The 22,977-nt window shown below is 35.8% G+C and overlaps 1 protein-coding gene across 1 annotated transcript in view; it reads right to left on the reverse strand.

The window, feature by feature from the left end:
• Window positions 1-22,692, reverse strand: part of kiss1ra (KISS1 receptor a) — a 30,920-nt gene extending 8,228 nt beyond the window's left edge. Inside the window, exons 1-2 of the mRNA XM_030160777.1 lie at window positions 22,032-22,692; window positions 15,498-15,622 (exon numbers count right to left, since the gene is read on the reverse strand). Of these exons, the coding sequence (XP_030016637.1) occupies window positions 15,498-15,622; window positions 22,032-22,278 (372 nt within the window). The 5' untranslated portion in view covers window positions 22,279-22,692. The remainder of the gene's footprint in view (window positions 1-15,497; window positions 15,623-22,031) is intronic.
• Between the last annotated feature and the right edge of the window lie 285 nt (window positions 22,693-22,977).

A 22,977-nucleotide genomic window follows, 5' to 3' on the forward strand; every position in this document is an offset into this window, starting at 1 on the left:
CTATACTCAAATATTTGACATAAAAGCAGATCTTTACATGGGGTTTTTCCCCCTAAATGTGCAGTAATCAAACACAGTTATCATGATAACTAGAATTTACACGGTGATACTAACCGTCTGCAATTTTACCTTGGTTTATCGTTATACCGGTAATCGTTACATCCCTAAGTGACCACTATGCATGAAAGGGTTAAGTTGAAAGTTGAAGTTGAATATGGTTGAAAGGGTTGATCGATGCTAAAATAAGCTACAATACGTGCGAGGAGTGGGGTTGGTTATGCCTGGCACCACTTGTTCTGTGTGTTTTCAGCCGTGTAAATGTAGATGATACATATTAACTCTGGTCCACAGCCATAGTAGGTGAAACTAAAGTACATTAATGCTGGATGCTATCCATTATAAAACAGAAAAAAGAAGTCATAGTCATTCTGAGCTATTGAAGAAACATGCCAGTGTCACATAATGGATTTGAAACCCAACAATTCATATTTTGTGTAATTACTCACTAATGAAACTATAATGAATAATACAGTTAGATCCTCTTAAATCCTCTTAAATCTCACATACTGAACCCTTAACAGTGATGACTCATTATATTTGATCCTTTCTCCAATAGAAGGGGATTAAATAGAAAACAGCACCTCTCTTCCATCATCCTATTAACAAAGATGAGGTTTTCTTTACATGGGCCTCAATGCATCACACTACTATGTGTGTCGATAAACTAATGCATATTGCTTTGAAATACATGCCCAAAGCAAAGAAAGAGGAGGTCAAAAGTTCTCTATGCTTTTTCCCCAAATAGAATCTAATTTGGTCCCTCTTTTGTGAGTGTGTGCCTCTGTCTCTGTCAGTCCACCTCTTATCTGTGATCATGAAGCCGGCACCCATTAGTCTTCAGAGGTTTAAAGGTATACATCAGTGTGTAGAAGGATATGATGAAAGAGGCACAGTGGGTCATTTCCAGTTCCATGTGGAGGTCAGTGAGGAGCTGTACCATGGTCCTGGTGTTGAAGAAGCCTGGGGCGTCAATACTACGGAACTTTTTTTATCTTTACTGCATCTTATTCACTCAGAAGAATATGTTTAGGCATTACAAAGAGAATATATTCACCATGAACAGTTCAAGATGAATTTCTAAGTCATTTCACATTTTTATGTAACGGTTAACTGGGAATGATATATACAGTATACAGTAGGATATGATTGTGTTTCAAAGGTCTGCACTGCAAAAATCTAAATTTAACCAAGTGTATTTTTCGCATTTCTAGTCAAAATATCTCGTCACACTTAAAATAAGACATAATCATCTAAAGAGCAAATTAGAAGTAAGATATAAGAACTTATTTTTAGACAATAGATCTTCAAAATTTTATTTCAAGAAGTCTTACCAAGATAATTTTCACTTTTTTTTTTTTTTTTTTTTGCTTGAATTAAGCAAAAAATAAATTAAAATCTTGAATTAAGCAAAAAAAAAAAAATCTGCCAGTGGAACAAATAAAAATTATCTTGGTAAGATGCCAAATTGGGTTTATAGATTGCCAGTGACCCAGAATAGATCTGATTACATTTTGGGAAAAGTAGGTTAAGTTTCAGTTTTTTATGAATTTTTTAAATTCTTTTTTTTTTTCACCCATTTACTTAAAATGGGTGAAATTTCACATGTCTGTAGCAGCAAAACTATAGGTTGAATTCATACCAAATTGGGTTTATAGATTGCCAGTCCCCAGAATAGATGTCATTATATTTTGGGAAAAGTTGGTCAAAGTTAAAATTGTCTAGGAATTTTTTTTTTGTTTGTTTGTTTGTTTTTTTAATCTCTTTTTTCCCCATTTACTTATAATGGGCAAAATTTCAAATCGCTATAAAAACGTCAATTTTTAACTCAGTTTACTTACAATGTTGTAGTTATAGAGATGAATTTTAGACATCAGTCTGCAAAATACCTAAATAAGATTTTCAAGATCTATCATCTAAAATTAAGTTCTTATGTCTCACTTACAAGTTATTCTTTAGGTGATTATGTCTTATTTTAAGTGTGACGAGATATTTTGACTAGAAATGAGAAAAATACACTTGGTAAGATTTTGATTTTTGCAGTGTGTGGTCTTGAAGATATCAAATCCTTTATTTAGTTTTATTTACCAAATAATTCCATTTTCTTGCCTTCCTGTATTTCATTGTTTTTTCCTTCAGACAGGGTCAAAATCAATCAAGTCAATATCCTTGTTTACCTCTATTTCCAAGGTTTTTTTTTGTTATATTTTGTAGCGCCTTGAAATATAAATGAGTATATCAATAGTGATAGAGTTACTTACTACGGCTGCATGTTTGGTACTGATGAAAAGGAAAAAGAAAATTACACAAGGGCAATAAGTCTCCAGTCTATTCCCAGAGTAGTTCTGTTATTTAGAGGAGGAGGTGTCACCAATAACAAAAAGAGAAAACATGGACGAAAATAGGATTAATGAGGAAAACAGTTAAAAATGACCCTGTGGTAACAGATAAGCTACAGTCCATAAATAGTGAGAAAAAACACTTGCTATAGAGAGCTGAAGTCCCACCCCTTCTGATACAGCCCATCGGCACAAACGTCAGAAGAACAAAAGTCAATGGAAAGACAAAAATAATTCATAATCTTGTTTGAATCATGTCACTGTTTACACTTATTCTGTTTGTCTGCTTAATTAGTACATTTATGAGTTTAGAAAGTGGCAGTTTGTGGTAGATAGCAGATAGTGAAGTAACATCAAGATTTGTGTTTTTTTCTCCTTCTTCTCTCTCTCTCTCTCTCTCTCTCTCTCTCTCTCTCTCTCTCTCTCTCTCTCTCTCTCTCTCTCTCTCTCTCTCTCTCTCTCTCTCTCTCTCTCTCTCTCTCTCTCTCTCAGTGGCACCACTAGGCCTATTTTAGGGGGGGCTGAATAATGTAAATATTGTATATTATTGGACATAAGTTTCCTTGTCACTTGGTATTGCTTAAATAAAGGTTTTATATATATATATATTTTTTTTTTTTTAAAAAAACAAAAAAAAACATCACATCACCATTACCGAAACGGTCATTGCCTCATCATATTTTACTTAGTTTTTTATAGATTGATTTGAAAAAGTATTAAAAGAAATGAAAGTCACTACAAGTCTGGCCACATTGAAGCTGCAGAGACATATTTATTGAAACTGGAAATTAGATGAAACTTTCAGGTGTGTCATTTTCCCATTCATGTATTTTCATAATCTGGTACCTCATCATTTTAATACCAAACTGTGATTTTCTTGACCTGTAAAATTATCTCTTAAACTATCAAACATTACATGAGTAAATGATGGCAGAAGTTGAATTAAATAGGATCAAAACATTAGTATTTTCTCACCGTTGACCGTAATACAATTTGTTTGTATAAAAGTGTTGGTTTGAAAAGGCCATGTTCATAGTGCAGCAACCTTTTTGTGTGTGTGTGTGTGTTTTTTTTTTGTCTGTTTCATCTGCCTATTATGCTGCCTCTTGGCTAGGTCATCATTGTAAACGAGAACTAGTTCTCACTTGACCTACCTGGTAAAATAAAGGTTAACTCATAAAGACCCAGTGCTACTTTTCTGGCTGTTCCCAAATTAATGTTTGTCTCTATTTAACCCTTTCATGCATAGTGTTCAATACAGTGGACAGCTGTTCAAAGATGTTCTCTTGTATATTCGTGGATTTTGTTGTTTTAGTTCCATATCAGTCAACATAGTGTCCATTTATGCATCATCCCATACACTGACATTCATACATTACTCTAACTTTACTGTTCTAGATAAACCTGATCAGCTGTAACACGTTTGAGTGTAAAAAAAAAAAAAAAGAAAAGATAATTGTTATTAAACTGTAATTAACCTTTTTTTTTTTTTTTACAAATAATTTTTAGGTTTTTTTGTGCATATTATCTTCATGGAGTGAGTAATAACTGGTATTAGAGTATGTTAAATGTGAGAAACATCAGATTAGCTGCATTAAACATATTTTTATTTTATAGTTTTCACACAGTAGATCAGTAAATACATGTTTCTTTTCTTCTAAAATTAAATGCATGGTGTCCAGCTGAGGGGACATTTTTGTAACTCCATGAAAAATAGGTTCATAACGAAAATTCAATCACACTGGGGGTTTTTTGTTTTGTTTTGTTTTTTGTTTTGTTTTTTCATGTCTAAAGAGGAATGAAAACAACTTGGGAAAAAATCTTGATTAAGGTTCTCATAATTCATTCACGAAAGGGTTAACCTTTCCAAAGTGATTTATCACCATTTATTATAATATTGCCTTCTGTATTTTGCATTTTTCACTGTAAATCATGTATCTCACTACATTTAATTTAGATTCTCATGAAAACTTACAGTAAATTCAAAGGTTATTATATCAAAACAGAGAAAATTTAATTCAAAGTGACTTTTTCAGCAAATATATCCTTAACTGAGCATAAAACAAGTGTCTCCATCCACTGTCGTTGATCCAACTCCATGAGTTTTACTGATTAATCAATGTTGTAGAAGATGACGGTGTTTCCACGTTCACTACGGAGCCTCTGAACGTCTAAATGGGTCATATCTGATGACCATAAAAAGATGACAAACTGTATTTAACACCAATTATTTACATGTATTGATAGGATTAGTGGATCAATGGGTATTAGACATTTTAGATCAGTAGATGTTTTTGGTTGCCAGTGGATGTTTGGGTCATTATAGATAAATAATAGAATTAAGTTTAACATCTCAATGCAAATTTCAGTCTGAACGGGGCTCAAATATCATGATCATATCTATTATAACGTCAGTGCCTGCTGCAGTAACACCATAAAGACTTGCAGATGAAAATAAACTGGCGACCAACAAACTGGGGACATAATGCATGGTGTGTTTATGTTGTAACTTTACACTTAAGTGTGGTCAGAGTTGTGTAACAGCAGTGGATCAAATTTATGGGAAAGTTACTCAGGTATATCTTCACATTTTCTTTTATTATTTACCATTTGCAGGCTTTGAGATTATGATTCATTCTGGCATTTTCTTCAAATATTAATTAAAATAAATCTATAATTCAGTCAGTATATTCTAGGGGGAATTTATCTAATTAGTAGACCAGCTCTGAATTCCTGAATTTACTGAAACTTGCAGCAACACCCAAATGGAAATGTTGATACATTCTCTATTTTTAATCACAATAGACTGAAGCTCCTCACATTCAGTGTAGTATGAAACGTATGAGATGAGTGCAGCATAAATTATATGCCTATATATGCCTCTCTTTTTCTCTGGAGATAAATAAGGATATAAAGAAAATGTACAAAGGAGTCCAGCATGGGCCTACCCGTCCATCAATGTGCACACAGAGGAAATACGTTACACTTTTTTTTAATTTGTTGCAGTAAATAAGCTGTTAGAATTTCTTTACTTCTGAGACATGCCCATTTCAACAGGGAAATAATATGAACAGTATTTTTCTAAGACAGAAGATGAATGCAAGATAAACACAACATGTCATATCATGTCACCCCTTCTTCTATCAGCTCCAGGTGTCAATATTATACATCAACAGCCAGTTATTATCTGCAATTACTTCAACAGGTGTCTGCAGCAATGTATAATTGTGTGGTTTTAAATCATTATAGGTCACAAAGTGATTACAAAACATAGGAGGGAACAACATTGTCTTTAGTTTGAATTTTAAGTTTAATTGGCATCACAAAAGATAAAGATATGAACCTTAGGGTGTTTTCACATCTGAATATCATTCTGATTCAGGGAGTAATGTTTTACAATGTGTTACAGTGTCGTGTACAGGGTGCAATTTGTTGGGAGGAATGGGGGGAGATCAACCGTCCTCTGGTTTTTACATCCCTACTTCTGCTCATTGAATTTCATCCTCGTGTGTGTGGGGGGGCAACCAACCAATTGAAATAACAGGCAGGTTGTGACAGTTTTTTCACGCCTATATCCTACATTACTGGCACTAATGTTTACCAGAACTGAACTGTCGGCAGTCTCAGAATTCACGAATGGGGCACTGTAAAAGGGGGGGGGGGGGGTCAAATTTATGAGGGGCCCATAGAGCAACGGAGGGGGTTCAGTGGACACAGGTTAGAAGTTGTGAAAATTTTGTGTAAGATCCGCTGTATAATAGAGCAGGGGTGTCAAACTCATTTTAGTTCAGGGGCCACATCCTCCCAATAGGATCTGAAGTGGGCTGGACCAGTGAATTAAGAACATAATAATATATCAATAATGCCAACTCCAAACGTTTCAATGTGTTTTATAGCGAAAAAAGTAAAATTACATTATGGAAATGTTTACATCTATGAACTGTCCTTTTAAAAATGTGAATAACATGAACAACCATGAAAAAACTGACATTTTATTAAGAAAAATAAGTGCAATTTTAACTATATTTTGCCTCTGCTTATCATTTGTAAATGTGCTTTACAACATACAGATCACAGTGGATCTGCAAATTTACAAAATATTTTAGTAACTGGCAGAATATTAGTAGAATTGCATTTACTTCTCTTAACACATTTATTATTCATTTGTTATTTGTTCACATTATTTGGGAGTGGATATTTAAGGAATATTTTCAAGACACAATTATGCATTTAGACCAGGGGTGTCAAACTCATTTTAGCTCAGGGGCCACATTAAGCCCAAATTGATCTCAAGTAGGCCAGACCAGTAAAACAATAGCATAATAATAACTTGTAAATAATGACGAATCCAAATTTTTGTCTTTGTTTTAAGTGCAATCAAAAGTAATTATGAAAATATGTACATTTACAAACTATCCAAACAAAAATGATGTGAATAACCAGAAAAAACTGAGATTTCTTGAGAAAAATAAGTGCAATTTTTAACTATATTACACCTGAACTTACCGTTTATACATGCATATTATGGATTGGATCTACAAAGGCACAAAACATCTAATTACAGGAAGTATAATGTTAAAATTTTACTTACAAAATTTCAGGTTTTTCATATTTTATTGATAAAGGGTAGTTTGTAAATGTTAATATTTTCATAATTTAATGTAAGTTTTTACACTGAAACAGACAAAAATATGGAGTTGTCATTATTTATAGATGTAATGTAATATTAGGTTTTTCGCAATAAACAAAGAAAATTTGGAGTCATTATTTATAGGTTATTATGCTATTATTTTAGTTGAGATCACATTGTCCTGTATGTGGAACCTGAACTAAAACGAGTTCGACATCCTGGATTGTTAATATCTGAAGTGTAATTTTTGCAAATTCATCCTACGGGCCGGTTTTGGCCCCCGGGCCGCATGTTTGACACCCCTGATTTAGGCAGTTTGCTTATTTCAGTACCATTAATTTATATTATTGCCCTGTCAAGCATGATTAAATTTATACACCTGTAGTAAACTGCAGCCTTCACATCGTTACATCGTCTGCTAGCAGTAGAAATTTCATGAATGGCAGCTGAACCACTTCCGAAAATGGAGTATGGTGGCAGGAATGAAGAATTCAAAGTAGAGAGAGGCTAAAATCACCCAGCATACCTCACAACATTTGAATACGGACATAAAATTGGGCCTGGTAGATAGTCAGGTAATGTTTCTATTCATTTGGCGAGTTTGGCGGCGATCGGGCCTGTGAAGGCTGAGGAAAATCTGTACAAACGCCGTCCTGTGCTGCAACATCGATGGGACACAGAAGGTGTATTATATAGTAGGATATAATATTGGCCCTTGGTGGTTAAAATGCTGTAAGCCTTTGCTGCAGGAATATCCAATCTGTTGTCAAAACCTAAAAGCATCTACTTGGAGTGCGCACATTCCTCATAGAAATTCATTGTCATTGCTTGATGAATCTTGCATTTAAGAAGTTGCACCTGAAAGAATCTGCAGCGTTTGAAAGTAAAACTTTTTTTTTTTCCCCCAAGTCATTAATAAATAAGTAAGTTGAGTCATTATAATTTCTCACTTGTTACTTGTAAACCGATCATTAAAACCTCCTCTGTGTTCAGAGTCTGTAAAGACAGGTACACAGTAAATAAGGAGTGGGAGCAGCGGTAATGAGAAAAAGATGTGAAACTGACAATATACAATGTTATTTTCTGTCTTGAGGAAACAGGTTAAACTTGTTAACACCTACACATAAGCTGAGGGAAAGCTTGATAGTTTGTTTTAGCAACATTTGTCTGAAATTTCCTGTTGATCTTTCTACATATTGTAATTCAAATGGTCTGGAAGGAAATGAGACACCTGCACCTGCACCTTTTCCACATCTGTGTTTTCAGGCTGTAAAAACAGATTTGGGTTGATTACAGGCATTTTCAGATAGGTAGAAGCATTCAGTGATTACAGTTCACTGATCAGATTCTATCAGATGTCACCTGGACACAGTTCTACAGCTCTGCTAATCTCTGACCTCAGAAAAGTGGTCACACATTTCCGTAATAAACCAGCATCAGGTTCATCTATATTTATATTCAGTTTTTTGATTGGATGAACGGTGACAAGTTAAAGCTTCCCTCTTTCGGGAGCTGCAGAACAAAGCAGTGTGTTCTTAAATTGTGGAGTTTGATTCTTCAGAGTTGAGCTCCTGCAGCTTTAATATTCACATTCTCACTGCCAATTCATGACATACAGAGGCTTGGTCACAACATCGCATTTTGACACATACAAGGGTACGACTAGAATATCATTGGAAGCATTATATTGTAATGTGTGGCTGGTCATTTAAGTTAAAGCAGTGGTTCCCAACCTTTTTTGGCTTGTGACCCCATTTTAACATCACAAATTTCACATTTTTTTTGCTAAAATTATGATTTTTTGATCATGTAATAGTTTGCTATACTGTGTTACAAATAAATGTTAATTTTGGACAACATTTAGTCTATATAATGTATATTATTCTGGACGGAGGCAGAAAAACCAGGTGTAGATTACTGCACAAAGTGAGAATTTTATTTTCCTTGGTCAGGATATGTACAGTCAGTTAGAATAGTCTTTATTGTCATTGTAACATGAAACATGTACAATGAAATTAAAAAAGTGTCCACCAGTCAGTGCATAATAAAAACAACTACAACAACACAGACACAAATGTCACAATACTAAATAAATAATTATAAAAATAAAAACAAACACTCACAGCCATTCATTCAATCATTGAATCATTGCATGATCTCCATTACTGTATGTATGTATTATGTTACAGATTGCTTTTTATGGCATTGAGGGTGGTTATTGCTGTTGGGTAAAAACTGTTTTTGAGTCTGATCTGATTGTCCTGTATCATCTGCCTGATGGCAGCAATTGGAATATGGAATGTCCAGGACGGAGGTGTCCTTCACAATGCTCTGTGCTTTTTTGACACAGCAGGCACTGTGAAGTTCATCTTGTATTTACAATCCAGCAAATTAAAACTGAACAATCAATAACTCAAACTATGAATTATGAAAGAGCTGCAGCATCTGAAAGTGACCACAATGAACATTTGACAGATAAACAGTACCACAGTGCTTCAGTTTCAGCTTCAGAGTTTATCTTTTACGTATTGTGATTGTCTTTTTCAACTCACCATATATTTTTTATTAGCAAGTTTTTATTTTTTTATTTTTATTAATTACTAGAAATTTCAGGGGACCCCAGTGGAATTCCAGTTTGAAAAACACCGAGTTAAAGCATAAAAACAACCTGGTTAGGGTAAGGATAAAGAGTCAGTGAAAAAATAAGTGTCAAATACAGAAAACATGCAAATAAATGTATCACGAAACAGCATGCAGATTATGGTCTCCACAACTTTTAATATTTCACCGTAGCGAACTCAACAACCTCTTCTTGGGGTTTCTGCAGTTTCACCTGATCCATGTCATCATGTCTAAGGATTAACAATGACTACATTTTTCTCATCTTCCAAAATACAATTTTCCAAATAAGCTTAACTAAGATGAGATAAGATAAGATGAGATGAGATGAGATGAGATGAGATGAGATGAGATAGAACTTTATTGATCCATTGGTAAAATTCAGGTGCCTTAGGAGGATATAACATTCAATGATGGTGAGTAAAGTGAACATGCAGAAAGGGACTGATAGTGAGATAGTATGAAGAAAAAATATACACATATGTGTATAATCTGTACAGATATTACTGATGTATATTTTATTCTTTGCATACACAGTGAAAATGCATATTCTCTTTATAAAATATTAAAATTCTCCTGTTTACAGGCAGCCTTGCATACCCCATTAAAAAGAATATTTTTTCACTAGTAGCAGATGTCCCACTGCGTGAACTCAGCCTCAACTCTTTCCGTCCTTTTAACACCTTCTGGAAAAAGGTTGGTTTCTTGGTTTTTGCTCTATAAACCTGCTGAGGTCCAATGTCATACTGACTTATTACACTGTACTTGTCCTCTCCACCAAACATGAGGGCATTTCTTTGGTGTATCCATCTCTGCCAGAGAGGACAGAAGCTGTATGTAGAGACTTGTGCAGAAACACAAATTAGCTTCATTTTCTGCTGTGTACATGTCCAAAGAATCCTCATAAAACCAGAGTAATGTCAGTATATCTCACATGTCTGAACTAGAAAATTCTCCACTCACAAAAGGCCTCATTCAGAATATCCAAGTGGAATATGTTGCATAACCAACACCCATCAAACTCAGAATAAGTTCAGAATATTGGTGTTTGTATGAATGTATTCAGTGGCTTCTCTCTGGTACCTGCATATCGAAAATCGGCACTATGGAAGTACCCTGGGTATTGAATGTGGACATCAACAGCTCAACCAAGTGTTACCGTAAGTAAGCCCTGAATGTTGTCTTGCAGGTAAAGACACCTACTGCGCTCAGAGATTAAAGGAAAGAGAGGAAACAGCAAGGTAACCAGAGCTGGGGTTATTGGCTTTAGGTATACATTCACACCTAGTATAGTCCTGAACACAACAAAACAAGTGGAAAATAGGAAAATACAGGCTCAGATCTGTGTCTGCAGGTAAATCCACCATCACACACATCTAATGGGTCATTAGTGATGATTGAGAAGGATTAAAATATGAGTCTAGTGATCTTTTTATATCAAAGTGTTACAAATTTTACACTGAACTCTCTGGGCGGCCATATCTGATATGGTATTAAGTAGTAGAAGAAAGTTCATCTGTGGCTTTGACAGAGACAAACACCACAGGTAATTGGTTCGCTTCAACTGCTCTTTCCTTTTAGTTGTTTTCATTGAACTGCAGATATTTTCAAGCTAAATGATCACATTTCCGCCATTAGACTGAGGCAAAAACACAGTCTGTTCCGCTGCCTCATTATAAGAACTAAAAACCCAATTATCCTTAAGCAATGATAACCAAACCCCTTTCACTTTGACTGATTAAATCACTTCTAAATACTTGGAAAGGATTTTTTTTTCTCTCAGAAACATCCCATTATTTAATCCTGTCTTAAAATATATTTGTCTTTGTGTCTGAACAAATGCCTCCGTGGTCATAGTTATAAATGTTTTCACCATCTGCCTGGATGACTGCACCTGTTCTTTTCTGCCACCTGAGACATTTTACTCTTTTATGCTTCAACTTGACATTGCTCATCCAGTCGTTTGCCTTTCAAAGAAAATCTATGCTTTTTTCCCCTTACCTGCACATCACATCATCCTGTCCTGTTTTAATGAAGTATAAATACACTCACCTACAGTGTATTGTGTCAAGAGCCCACTCATTGTCAGACGGTGCATTTGCATGGTGCTCTAATTGCTTTCAATAAGCTCTATGATGGCCACTCAAGGCTTGTGTTGAGACTCCCTCTGATGGCTTATTTGTACAGATTATATGCAATACATACAGACACTTCACTTACTATCCAGGGTCATGAGGACGTATTGAATATGCATAACATCCTGCAAAACATATGTATGCTGCAGTTCTTAGACAACAAAACCAAAACCTGGGTAAAGACAAAACACAACTGTTCTCATCTATAAATAGTGTGTATATTGTGTGGGAGAGTGAGTGAGTAAATGAATGCCTCATGTCATATAAATGTAACACTGGATTACTGAATTGTATGGTATGATTGTTTTAAATGATGTGTATTTTATATTCTACTGCAATGTTGTGGAACAGCCCAACTGGGGACTAGCTATAAACTCCATATGCACAGTAAAAAAATTTTTTAGAAACTGTAAAAAAAAACCAGTAATATTCCGGTAGCAGGGGTACTGAAAAAATACTGTTAAATAACAGAAAATAACCATCTCATAAAAATGCGGTAATTTTGTCATATCAGTCCCCGGACTTTTACTTGTTTTGTCTGTCTTGTGTCTCATTTCCTGTTTTATTTTGTTAAGTTTCCCTCATGTGTCTTGTCTGGTGTCTTTACTTCCTCTTTGTGTTCACCTTTTCCCTGATCCCTGACCTTTTACCTGACTCCTCCCTAATTGTCTCCACCTGTGTCCAATTGTCTTCCCGCCCTCTTGTGTATTTAAACCCTGTGTTCTCCCCTGTTCGTTGCCAGTTCGTTTTCTCCCTTTGGTGTGATAACTTACCAGCGTTTTTTGATCCTGCCTGTCTGTTGTGACCTGTTTTGCCCACCGACCACCGACTCTGCCTGTTCCTCGTCCGCCTGCTCGTCTGCCTTCGACCTGGTTTGTCCATCACACCCGAGTATACGCCTGACCCCTGTCTGTTCTTCCGCCTCGGTGCCTTATCCTGGTTTTGACCCCTGCCTGGACTATCGGTACGTGAGCCTGCCTTACCCTATGTACGTTTGCCTGTCTGATTGTCTGCCCGTGTATGACCTGGCCTGCCCTCTGACTCTCCTTTGCTCTCTCCTAGTCGGGTTCCCCTCGTGTGCTCCCGACCTGGGCCGTAACGTGGTTCACTTAAGATCCGAAGCCGAGACGATTCCCCAACTCAGTCCAGCTGAAGACATATTCATTACTATCCTGTGTGAACCTGTTACTCTGACTATTTCTAATAAATCCCTTTTAACTGTATTCCTGTCTGAGGGTCTTGCATCTGGGTCCAGTACTCGTACTATCTGTCCTAACAAATTTTCCATAATTAAAACATAGTTTTTTGCCCTAACTTTACATGAGATTTTGCACATTTTTTTGACTTTTTCATGTTTAATAAAGAATATTTACATGTATTAAAACAATCAAATTACTTAAATATAATTTTCAATGAGACTTAGTTGTACAATCCACTGATAAAAACTGTATTTGGACAGTTTATCAGTGCTTATACATGTTATACATTCACAAAAATACATTTATTCAACATTTTTGCTGTGAAACCTCCTGTAATTACACATGATATTTGCCAATTAACAAACAGGTGTTGTTAAACTTACAGAACAAATACTTCTTTTACGGTTAAATGTCAGGAATTTTATCTTGGGTTTTTTTTGTTTTTGTTTTTTTTTTACAGCATTAAACTTTAAATTAACAGTTTAGTCTCATAAATAGAAAAGAAATATATGTGAAATACAATACATTTGCAAATGTATTTTAACTGTATATTTCTGTGAAAAAAGAAAAAAAATTCTTTTAAAAAATGAAAATTTTTTGGTTATTCACAGTTACAGTTTTTTTGTGTTTTTTTACATTTGACATGTAAAATCAGACTATTTTTGTCATTTCATTGATATCTTCCTGTATCTTAAAAATACAGGAAAAATCTGTAAAATAAACAGTGAAAATTCTGTTAAACTACAGAGGTTTTTTTTTTTTACAGTGTGCATCAAATCAGCTGCTACTATGTTTGACTGCATTGTCCATGTGAAATAAATAAATAATAGTTGTCGTCATTAAGAGTCCTTTTCCTTTTTATTCTGTTGGACTTCTTTCCTTAAAAACGCTCCATGAGTTTGTTACTTTGAGTTACATTTTGTTTTTCAGTCCACTGTCAGTCGGGCATTATTCATAATTCAGTGGTTCTTGAGATCATCTCTTCATGCAGTAAACTTCTGTAGATTCTCTTTGTTGAAAATGAGTGTAACGGCGGTCATGGCCCCTTTTAAAAATTGGAGCCTTCTTGAGACAGCCTTTAAAAGTACTTTGCACAAAGATAAGCACTGTCCTCCCGCAGTAGATTATTAAGAGTTTGTTCTGTGAGGGTTGAGTCATGAAATTAAACCATACTGGGAGCTGAGGCTGAATGTCATTTCATTGTAGACTTTCTGAAATAACCATAATTAAAGACTTGTTTAACCCATAAAGACCCAAACAGCCGCCAGCGACTAAAAGCATCTACTCATCCCCTAATATTTAATACCTGTTGATCCGCTAATCCTATCATGTCAATAATCGATGTAAAATGTTTTTTGTCATCTTTTCATGGTCATCAGATATGATCCATTTGGACATTCAGAGGCCCCATAGTTACCGTGGAAACACCGTCATCTTCTACAACACTGATTCACCTGTAAAACTCATGGAGTTGGAACAATAACAGTGGATGGAGATGCATGTTTTTATGTTAAGTTTTTTAGATCTTTGCTGAAAAAAATCACTTTTTCTTCAGTTTTCCGTGTTGTGAAATAATAACCTTTGAACTTACTCTGAGTTTTCATGAACTCCTGTATCAGGGGTGTCAAATTCATTTTAGTTCAGGGGCCACATTCACCCCAATATGATCTCATGTGGGCCGGACTAGTAAAATCATACCAGTGAAAAAAGTAAAATTACATTATGATAATGTTTATATCTACATCGTTTTCTTAAAAATCTGAATAACGTGAACAACTTGAAATGTCTTAAGAAAAACAAGTGCAGTTTTAACAATATTCTGCATCAGTTTATCATTTATACATGTGCATTAAAACTTACATTACAAATACACAAAGCAGTTAGTAACAGGTATAATATTAATGAAATTGCATTTACTTTTCTCAAGACATTTCACGTTGTTCATATTTCTTCAGGTTATTCACACTTTTTGTAAAAGGATACTTTGTTAATGTAAACATTTTCATGTAATTTTACGTTTTTACACTAAAACAAAGATAAAATCTGCAGTTGTCATTATTTATAGGTTATTCTGACAGTATTTTTCTGGTCTGACCCAAGTGAGATCTAATTGGTTTATATGTGTATGTATGGAACCTGAAATAAAATGATTTTTACACTACTGATTAATATCTTCAGTGTAATTTTTGCATTTCACAAATTCATCCTATGGGTCAGATTGGACCCTTTGGCGGGCCGGATTTGGCCCCCGGGGCACATGTTTGACACCTGTGAGCTTTATGATCAGCGAATTAAATATATGGAAAAATACATGATTTACACTGAAAAATGCAAAACACTGAGGATAATATTATAATAAATGGTGATAAATCACTTAAGAAATTTTGCTTAGGAACCGCCACAAAAGTAGCACTCGCTCTTTATGTGTTAATTAAATATCTAATCAGATGATTAATGTTTATTTTGGAATAAGGACAAAATAGCGTCAATGAGTAAAAGGACATCGTTTGTGTTTTACCTGCTGCAGAAAGGCAACAAATTTGCACATAAAGTTGCCGAAGATCCATCCGGGTAGAGGGTAGAGCGTGGCGGTAAAAGGGACGCAGCAAACCAAGAAGATGATGTCGGTGGCGGCCAGGTTTGCTGCACAGACAGAACACACAGGATGTCAGGAGTTATAAGGCAGTGTTTGATACTGATCTCAAGTCGATTCAGATGGAGATCAGATGTGTTTTTCTTTTGAGCAACATGTCAAACCATGTGTCCATCCTTCTTGGTGATAACTAGGATTATAAAGGATGCACCAATGAGAAGCAAGATGTTGCAAACAGCATATTGACAGTATGAGCAGGTTTAGTGGGTCTCCATGTTCACAATTCACCCTGGAACCTGTATAATACAATATGATGGAATTTGTCACTACATTCTATCACAGATAACATTTTTGCTTCTTTGAATCTAAGTAGATTTTCATCTTCGTAACAATCATCCTCTGACACATTCTCATTCCCACTCGTCACATGTCCGTGCATTATGTTTCATTGTTCAATGTACCCACAGAGCATAATTTTTCATCTTGTGTGTGAGGTGTTTTGTGACATATGGGTTACTCAACAGACATCTAGACAGTGTCATGGTTATGGGTTGGTTAAGTTTAGGCACACAAAAAACTTGGTTAGAAGATAAAGAAAAAGAGCTGTGGCTGAGGTTAGGGGAAAAGACTGTTTAAAAATAAGAAAAACAAGGAGAGAAAAGACACAAACAATATGAAACAGGACATGAATTATTACCTTCTGAGTGTCAACAATCTTTTGTGTTCTACCACAACCATTTCAATGGCCTCCTGTTGAGGTTTTTGCTCCTAAATGCCATCACTTGACTTGTGTTGTTAATGTTTGACCTCTAAGGATTTACACTGACTATTCTCTGGTGCTGTGTGCATTGAAAACTGATGCTGTATGGGTAACTTGGACATTAGAAAAGGGTGGTAAGAAGTCAAGAAAAGTGGTATCATGTGACAACTTTGGAGTTTTTTTTATTAACAGTCACATGTAACCCACTGGAGTACAAATAGGGGTGTAAGAATGCGGTTCTGCAATATATCGCAATATTTCATTTCACAATACTGTATCGATATTAAAAAGTACTGTATCAATATTTTTAGGTATTTATACAAATGCAGATATTGTGGAGGTTCATTTTTGTTTTTTGTTTTTCTTTTTTGTTTATATTTTATTTATTATTATTTAACACTCTTTTATTAAATAATGTTAGTTCCTTTGTTGGGATTGCACAAAAATAATGTTCTGGTGTTAGTTCTGAACTAAAAGAATATGAACATTTGAGCAGGATGTTGAACTGTAATGTCTCTAAACCATAATTTAAGTTTTAACACAGGAACATTTTGTGATAACGCAGTAGGTCTTGTTGTGATCAAATAAAAATGTCTTTAGTATTTGTGCAGATTTATGGTGGAATTCAATTCTTCAAGGAAATAATCATTTAAAAAAAGAAACAAACAAAAAATTGCCTTTTTAACAGTATCATGATATATCGTGATATATTGTATCGTGATCCTAGTATTGCGATTTGTATTGTATCACCAGATTCTTGCCAATACACACTACTAAGTACAAACTTAGTTCAATACATACCCTTCACTAATGCTCCACAGATCTGTAATTCTACTAATTCCCCTATGTTAAGGAGTTATATGAAGTATTTCTACTTTCAAATATTTTAAAATGACCTAAAAGTATCATTAGTATTAAGAATAAAGAGCTCTGAAGTTATGCCAAAGATGCCAATGTATAAGACTGTAGAAATGTGAAATGAATTTACGGATTGATGTGACCACTAGAGGGAGTAGCGAAAACTAACACCACAGAGCCTTTAAGCAAAGTGTCAGAAAGAGACCAGATGGGATGAGAACCACTGAGAAACAACTTTTAGAGTCACAGAAAGTGATTCTGCGATAAACGCTGGAAGCACTGCTGTTGTTTTCACCCCTGGACACAGATATAAAGGAAACAAATGGAGTTTGCTGCTGAAATCACAGCGTGTTCAATTATGAGGCTTATGAAGGTATACAGTATTATAGACGTTCACCATTTATTGGTCCACGGTTCAGACTGTTTAGTCTGAACAGACAGTTCTGACCTTGGATGACAACAAGCAGGTCTTTAGTGCAGCTACTGACAACAGAACTGTACAGAAAACTGAAGAGGAGAGGAGAGGAGACAATAAGAGAAGGGACGAGAAGAGACGATAAAAGAAGAGATGAGACGAGAAGAGAAGAGACGATAAGAGAAGAGAAGAGACGAGAAGAGACAAGAAGAGACGATAAGAGAAGAGACGAGACGATAAGAGAAGAGACGAGACGATAAGAGACGAGAAGAGAAGAGAAGAGAAGAGAAGAGAAGAGAAGAGACGAGACGAGACGAGACGAGACGAGACGAGACGAGAAGAGAAGAGAAGAGAAGAGTCTTCTGCCTTTAACCCATCTCTAGATCATGCATCACACACCACATGCTAGAAGCAGTGGGCTTGCCATATCAAGTGCCTGGGGAGCAAATGAGGAATTAAGTGCCTTGCTCAAGGGCACATCAGCCAACAACTCTCCACCAGTCCAAGGAATCGAATCAGTGACCCTTTGGTCACAAGCCAACTCTCCAGCCATCTAGGCCACGGCTGCAGAGGTGATTAGTGTTTTTTCTGCCTAAAAACAGAGCTAACCTCACTACTGCCTACTGGGGGGTTCAGCACCCCTTCTCACACATAATAATGTAAACTATCAGCTGACACAGTATGTGACATAATGACCGAATATCAAAACCACCCATGAGTTTTAGTTTGAAGAAGAAAACTTGATCATACTATTGTTTGAGAACAGTTAGATTTATACTTGTTTTTGAATGATTACCTCCGCCAAGGAGGTTATGTTTTTGCCAGGGTTTGTTTGTTTGTTTGTTTGTCTGTTTGTTTGTTTGTTTGTTTGTTTGTTTGTTGTTTGTTTGTCTGTCCGTTAGTGTGCAACATAACTCAAAAAGTTATGGACAGATTTGGATGAAATTTTCAGGGTTTGTTGGAAATGGGATAAGGAAGAAATGATTAAATTTTGGTGGTGATCAGGGGTGGGGGGGCCCACGGGGGGCCCATTTCCAACAAACCCTGAAAATTTCATCAAAATCTGTCCATAACTTTTTGAGTTATGTTGCACACTAACGGACAGACAAACAGACAGACAGACAAACAAACAAACAAACCCTGGCAAAAACATAACCTCCTTGGCGTGGGGGGGGGCCCATGGGGGGGGGCCACTGATCAGCCTTGGCGGAGGTCTGCGCTCTCCAAGTGCTTCTAGTTTACAAGTAGTTTGCGATACTTTTTATTTTTTAATGTAAATAACTGTGCCTTTTACTGATATTTGTTATTATTTTACTCATATTTGTTGTCTGTCTGTAAATTCTTGCACTGACTCTGAGAGCTCTACCTCAATTTCATTGTACTTGGTGCAATAACCATAAAGAGATTCTGATTCTGATTTTGATTCTGATTCTGATATGGGCAAACACATGTGGGGCTACCATGGAAACTGCAGACAAACCCACATGGGACCCTTATATGCAGCCCAATTGTAACCCTTCTGGGGCCCACATGGACATGCTGGCTGGGATATATACCCCCTTTACAAAGTGAGCAGCCCCTTCCTATAATGAATCTGCCCCAGTGTTTAACAAGTGCCCTATGATTTTTCACTGAGTTTCATAAAATTTGAGAAGTAGCTTTTGCATAATTCTGTTAAAAAAAACAAACAAATAAAAAAAAAAAACACTTGCGATTACATAAACTCTGCAGCAGAGGTAAATGAAGGTTAAAACTGAAGGTAATGATTGTGTTAACACTGTGTCAGGGATGTTTTAATTAAACATGTTGACTAACAGTTGTTCATGTGTTATTTGGTGAATGAAAGGCGTAAAGGTCAGCCAGGATAACTCGTGTGCGTCTGTTAAGTGCTACTTCACAGACAGCATGTGTTTACTCTCACGCACTGTAGGTGTTTTCAGAAAAACAAGCCCACGTGCTTTGATTGACAGCCATAAACGCAGACACACATGATCAAACACAAACATAACACTTAACCTTGCATTACATTCCAGTTTTGCACACATGCACATTAGAATTCATTACACAAAGTCATGTTTAGATATTAAACGCGTTCACCCTGTCATTCTGTCGCAGGCAATTTCTTGTTTGTATCATTAAGATGATCCAGTAGCTGAACCCGTAATGTAGGAAAGGTGGCCAGATGGAGCAGACACCAATCTAATGATGCTGAATATTAAATTCTTTTCAGCGCTGTGGACTTGGAATATTAGCGAACATCAAAGTCAGGTCACATGCGCGGTGCCATATGAAAACCCACAGAGGGTCTTCGACGACAAACCCCACCGAGCAAATTGAGATGATTTCTCTTGAAGTGACAGCTGACGTCACTGCTCCATCAGACCTGCTGTAATAGAGTTTGCCAACAAAAATCAATCACCCTGGTTTGTAGTCCGTGTGAACGGAATAGCAAAGCAGATGTATACGGCAGGATTGTGATTAATATGCCCCTTTGATTCAGTTGTTTTTTAATGTGATACATCCAGATGAAATCCATTTTAACACAAAATGAAAGTCTTTTCTTTGGACTGAAATACTTTCGGTGGTACTGATATTATTACAAACATCCCCCTCAGGAGAAAAAAAAACAAAGAAACACTTAAATCTAATTTTAATCCATTAATGGTGATTTGTACAAATTATTTCCAGATTTTGTAGGAGTCCCTGCACCTTTTGAAGTAGCAGATAATTATTACACTGCCTTGATAAGTTGTTTCCCAAGGTGCTATTTGCAGACACTTATATTTCATCCCATATTTGGTATCTGCGTCAGTCTGTTTCAAACTGATACCTGTGTTCAACACAAACAAGCTCAGTGATATTCTGTTCAGGTAAACGGATAGTGACATGAATTGACATGAACTGAGTTTCCTGGTGAAGCGATGATGATCCTTTGAACTCACTATTGACATACGGTAAAGCATTACGGAACAGATGAAAGACAGGGGAAAAAATATGTGCAGGGAATTTATAATATATAGTATATGATACATCTGTATCACAGCTCCTGTGTTAGATTAGATTTGTACCTGCTCTTGTCTTGTCATAATTTTCACAGATGTGGTTACAGTGGCATAATGTTATTGGGGAAAATACTGAATGGTTATTACAGGGTATATTAGGAGTAAATGCAACAGGGTGAGAAGAAGGGTTTTTTTTTATCTTATGTGTATGCTGTTCCAAAGGAAGTACAGTCTGACTCATCTGTAGGTATTGATAATTTCTTTACTCCTACTTTTTTATTATACTTGCACGGAGCAACTGTAACACAAAACAAAATAATTTCTCCTGGGATTAATTAATAAAACATTCTGATTCTGCTTTATTTTTATACAGATACTGCTTTGCTCTTGTTTTCTAATTCTGACATATACAAATGTATTTTAATTCATTTATTTGTAAAAAAAAAAAAAAAAAAAAAAAAGAAAAGAAAAAAAAAGCAGCCTTTCACACATATCCCCCATGAAAACAAATGGTTTTAAGTTTCATTACAATAAAACACAAAAATTACCAAATGTGTGATATCCTCCTGAGACCCAGTAAGTAATCATTTTTTACCATTTTACGTATTTTTAAATAACTGCCTTAATTGGAAACAGCATGATGCAACAGTTTTTTCATATACTTTTTTTTTTTTCTCAATATAATGTCCTTTTCAGTGGACATTTTTATTTATTTATTTATTTATTTATTTATTTATTTTAACCCTTTCATGCATGAATTATGAGAACCTTAATCAAGATTTTTTTCCTGAGTGTTTTTATTTCTCTTTAGGCATGAAAAAAAAAAAAAAAAAAAACAATGCAATTGATTTTTTATGAACTTATTTTTCATGTAGTTACAAAAATGTCCACTCAGCTGGACACCATGTATTTAATTTTTGAAGCCAAGAAACATGTATTTATTGATATACTGTGAGAAAACGATGAAATAAAAACATTTTTAATGCTGCTAATCTGATGTTTTCTCACATTTTAACATACCTGCATGGAGATAAAATGAAACAAAAAATACTTAAAAATAAAACAAAACAAAACTGTTACTTAAAGTCTAATAACACTTAGCAATTTTTTTTTTTTACACTCAAACATGTTAGTGCAGATCAGGTTTATTTAGAACAGTAAAGTTACAGTAATGGTATGAATGTAAGTGTATGAGATGATACATAAGCGTCCACTGTGTAAAAGAGAACAGATGTCCACTGTAGTGACCACCATGCATGAAAGGGTTAAGTAAAGCTATGAAACTCTTGTCCACTACAGAGGACAAAAATCCATTGCTGGGTCTCAGGAGGATACAACAAGTATTTGGATATTTTCTGTCATATTGAGAAAATCTCCCAAATAAAGGATGTCACTAATGTAACTGGTAGTTTTTTTCCTCTTACCTATGTAAAAGTTGGTGGCTGTCCTCATCTGCCTGTGTTTAGAAATGACATAAATAACCAGAGAGTTGCCCACCAGTCCAACCAGCATGATGAGAGAGAAGAAAAGTGGGACCAGCCAGGCGTCTGTGAGGAAGGGGTGCTGATTCCCCCCGTCATCATCCCCATGACGTTCCATGGAGAAGTTCGCCTCCGAGCCGTTGATCCACACCTGCTCCGTGGAGTTCCACAGCTCCTCGGAGGAGTACATTGTGACGGGATCTGAGTGGTAATTGCGTCTGGAGTGAGCGGGAGAGCGACTGGCGAGGAGAGCGGGATTGTGAAAGGTATAAAAGCAGAAATGGCAATTAGAGGAGAGAGTGTGTAATGTATGGGAGCCAGTGAAACCAATATACCCTTAGGCTAAAGAGGGGAAAAAAGAGAATAATGGAGAGTTTGAGAGATGAAAAAGAAGAAAAAGGTGAGGAAAAAATCAAGCAGCAGGAATGAATGAGTGAGTGGAATAGAGTGAATTGAAGTGTAGCAGTGAATGTAAATGAAAAAGAGCAGACAGAGGTAAAAAGGATGATGAGGAGGAGGGTATATACAGTAGGTGAGTGTGTCAGACAGGAGGAAAGGGGAGCAGATTATATACTGGAGGAAAGTTAAAAGAAGAGAAAACAGAATGAATTATGGACAGAAAAGATGAGACAGAGGCATTTAAGTTGCAGAAATCTGCTTGTTATGAAGTCTGATAAGCAGGAAAAAAAAAAAAAAACAGAAGGTGACAACACAAAGTGACTCGTTTCTTCCACTGCAATCCTCCTCAGCTTTAAAGAATGTTGTGTTTCTGACTGATAAAAATCCTCCCAGCAGCCTTAGGAGTCAGAATCTGCGCTGAGAGTTCGGTCATCGTTTACCCCAAGGTAAACAATCCATTGTATGTGCAGCCTCTCGTCCTTGGCTTCGT

This window comes from Sphaeramia orbicularis, chromosome 17, assembly GCF_902148855.1.
Source record: "Sphaeramia orbicularis chromosome 17, fSphaOr1.1, whole genome shotgun sequence".
Taxonomy (NCBI): Eukaryota; Metazoa; Chordata; class Actinopteri; order Kurtiformes; family Apogonidae; genus Sphaeramia; species Sphaeramia orbicularis.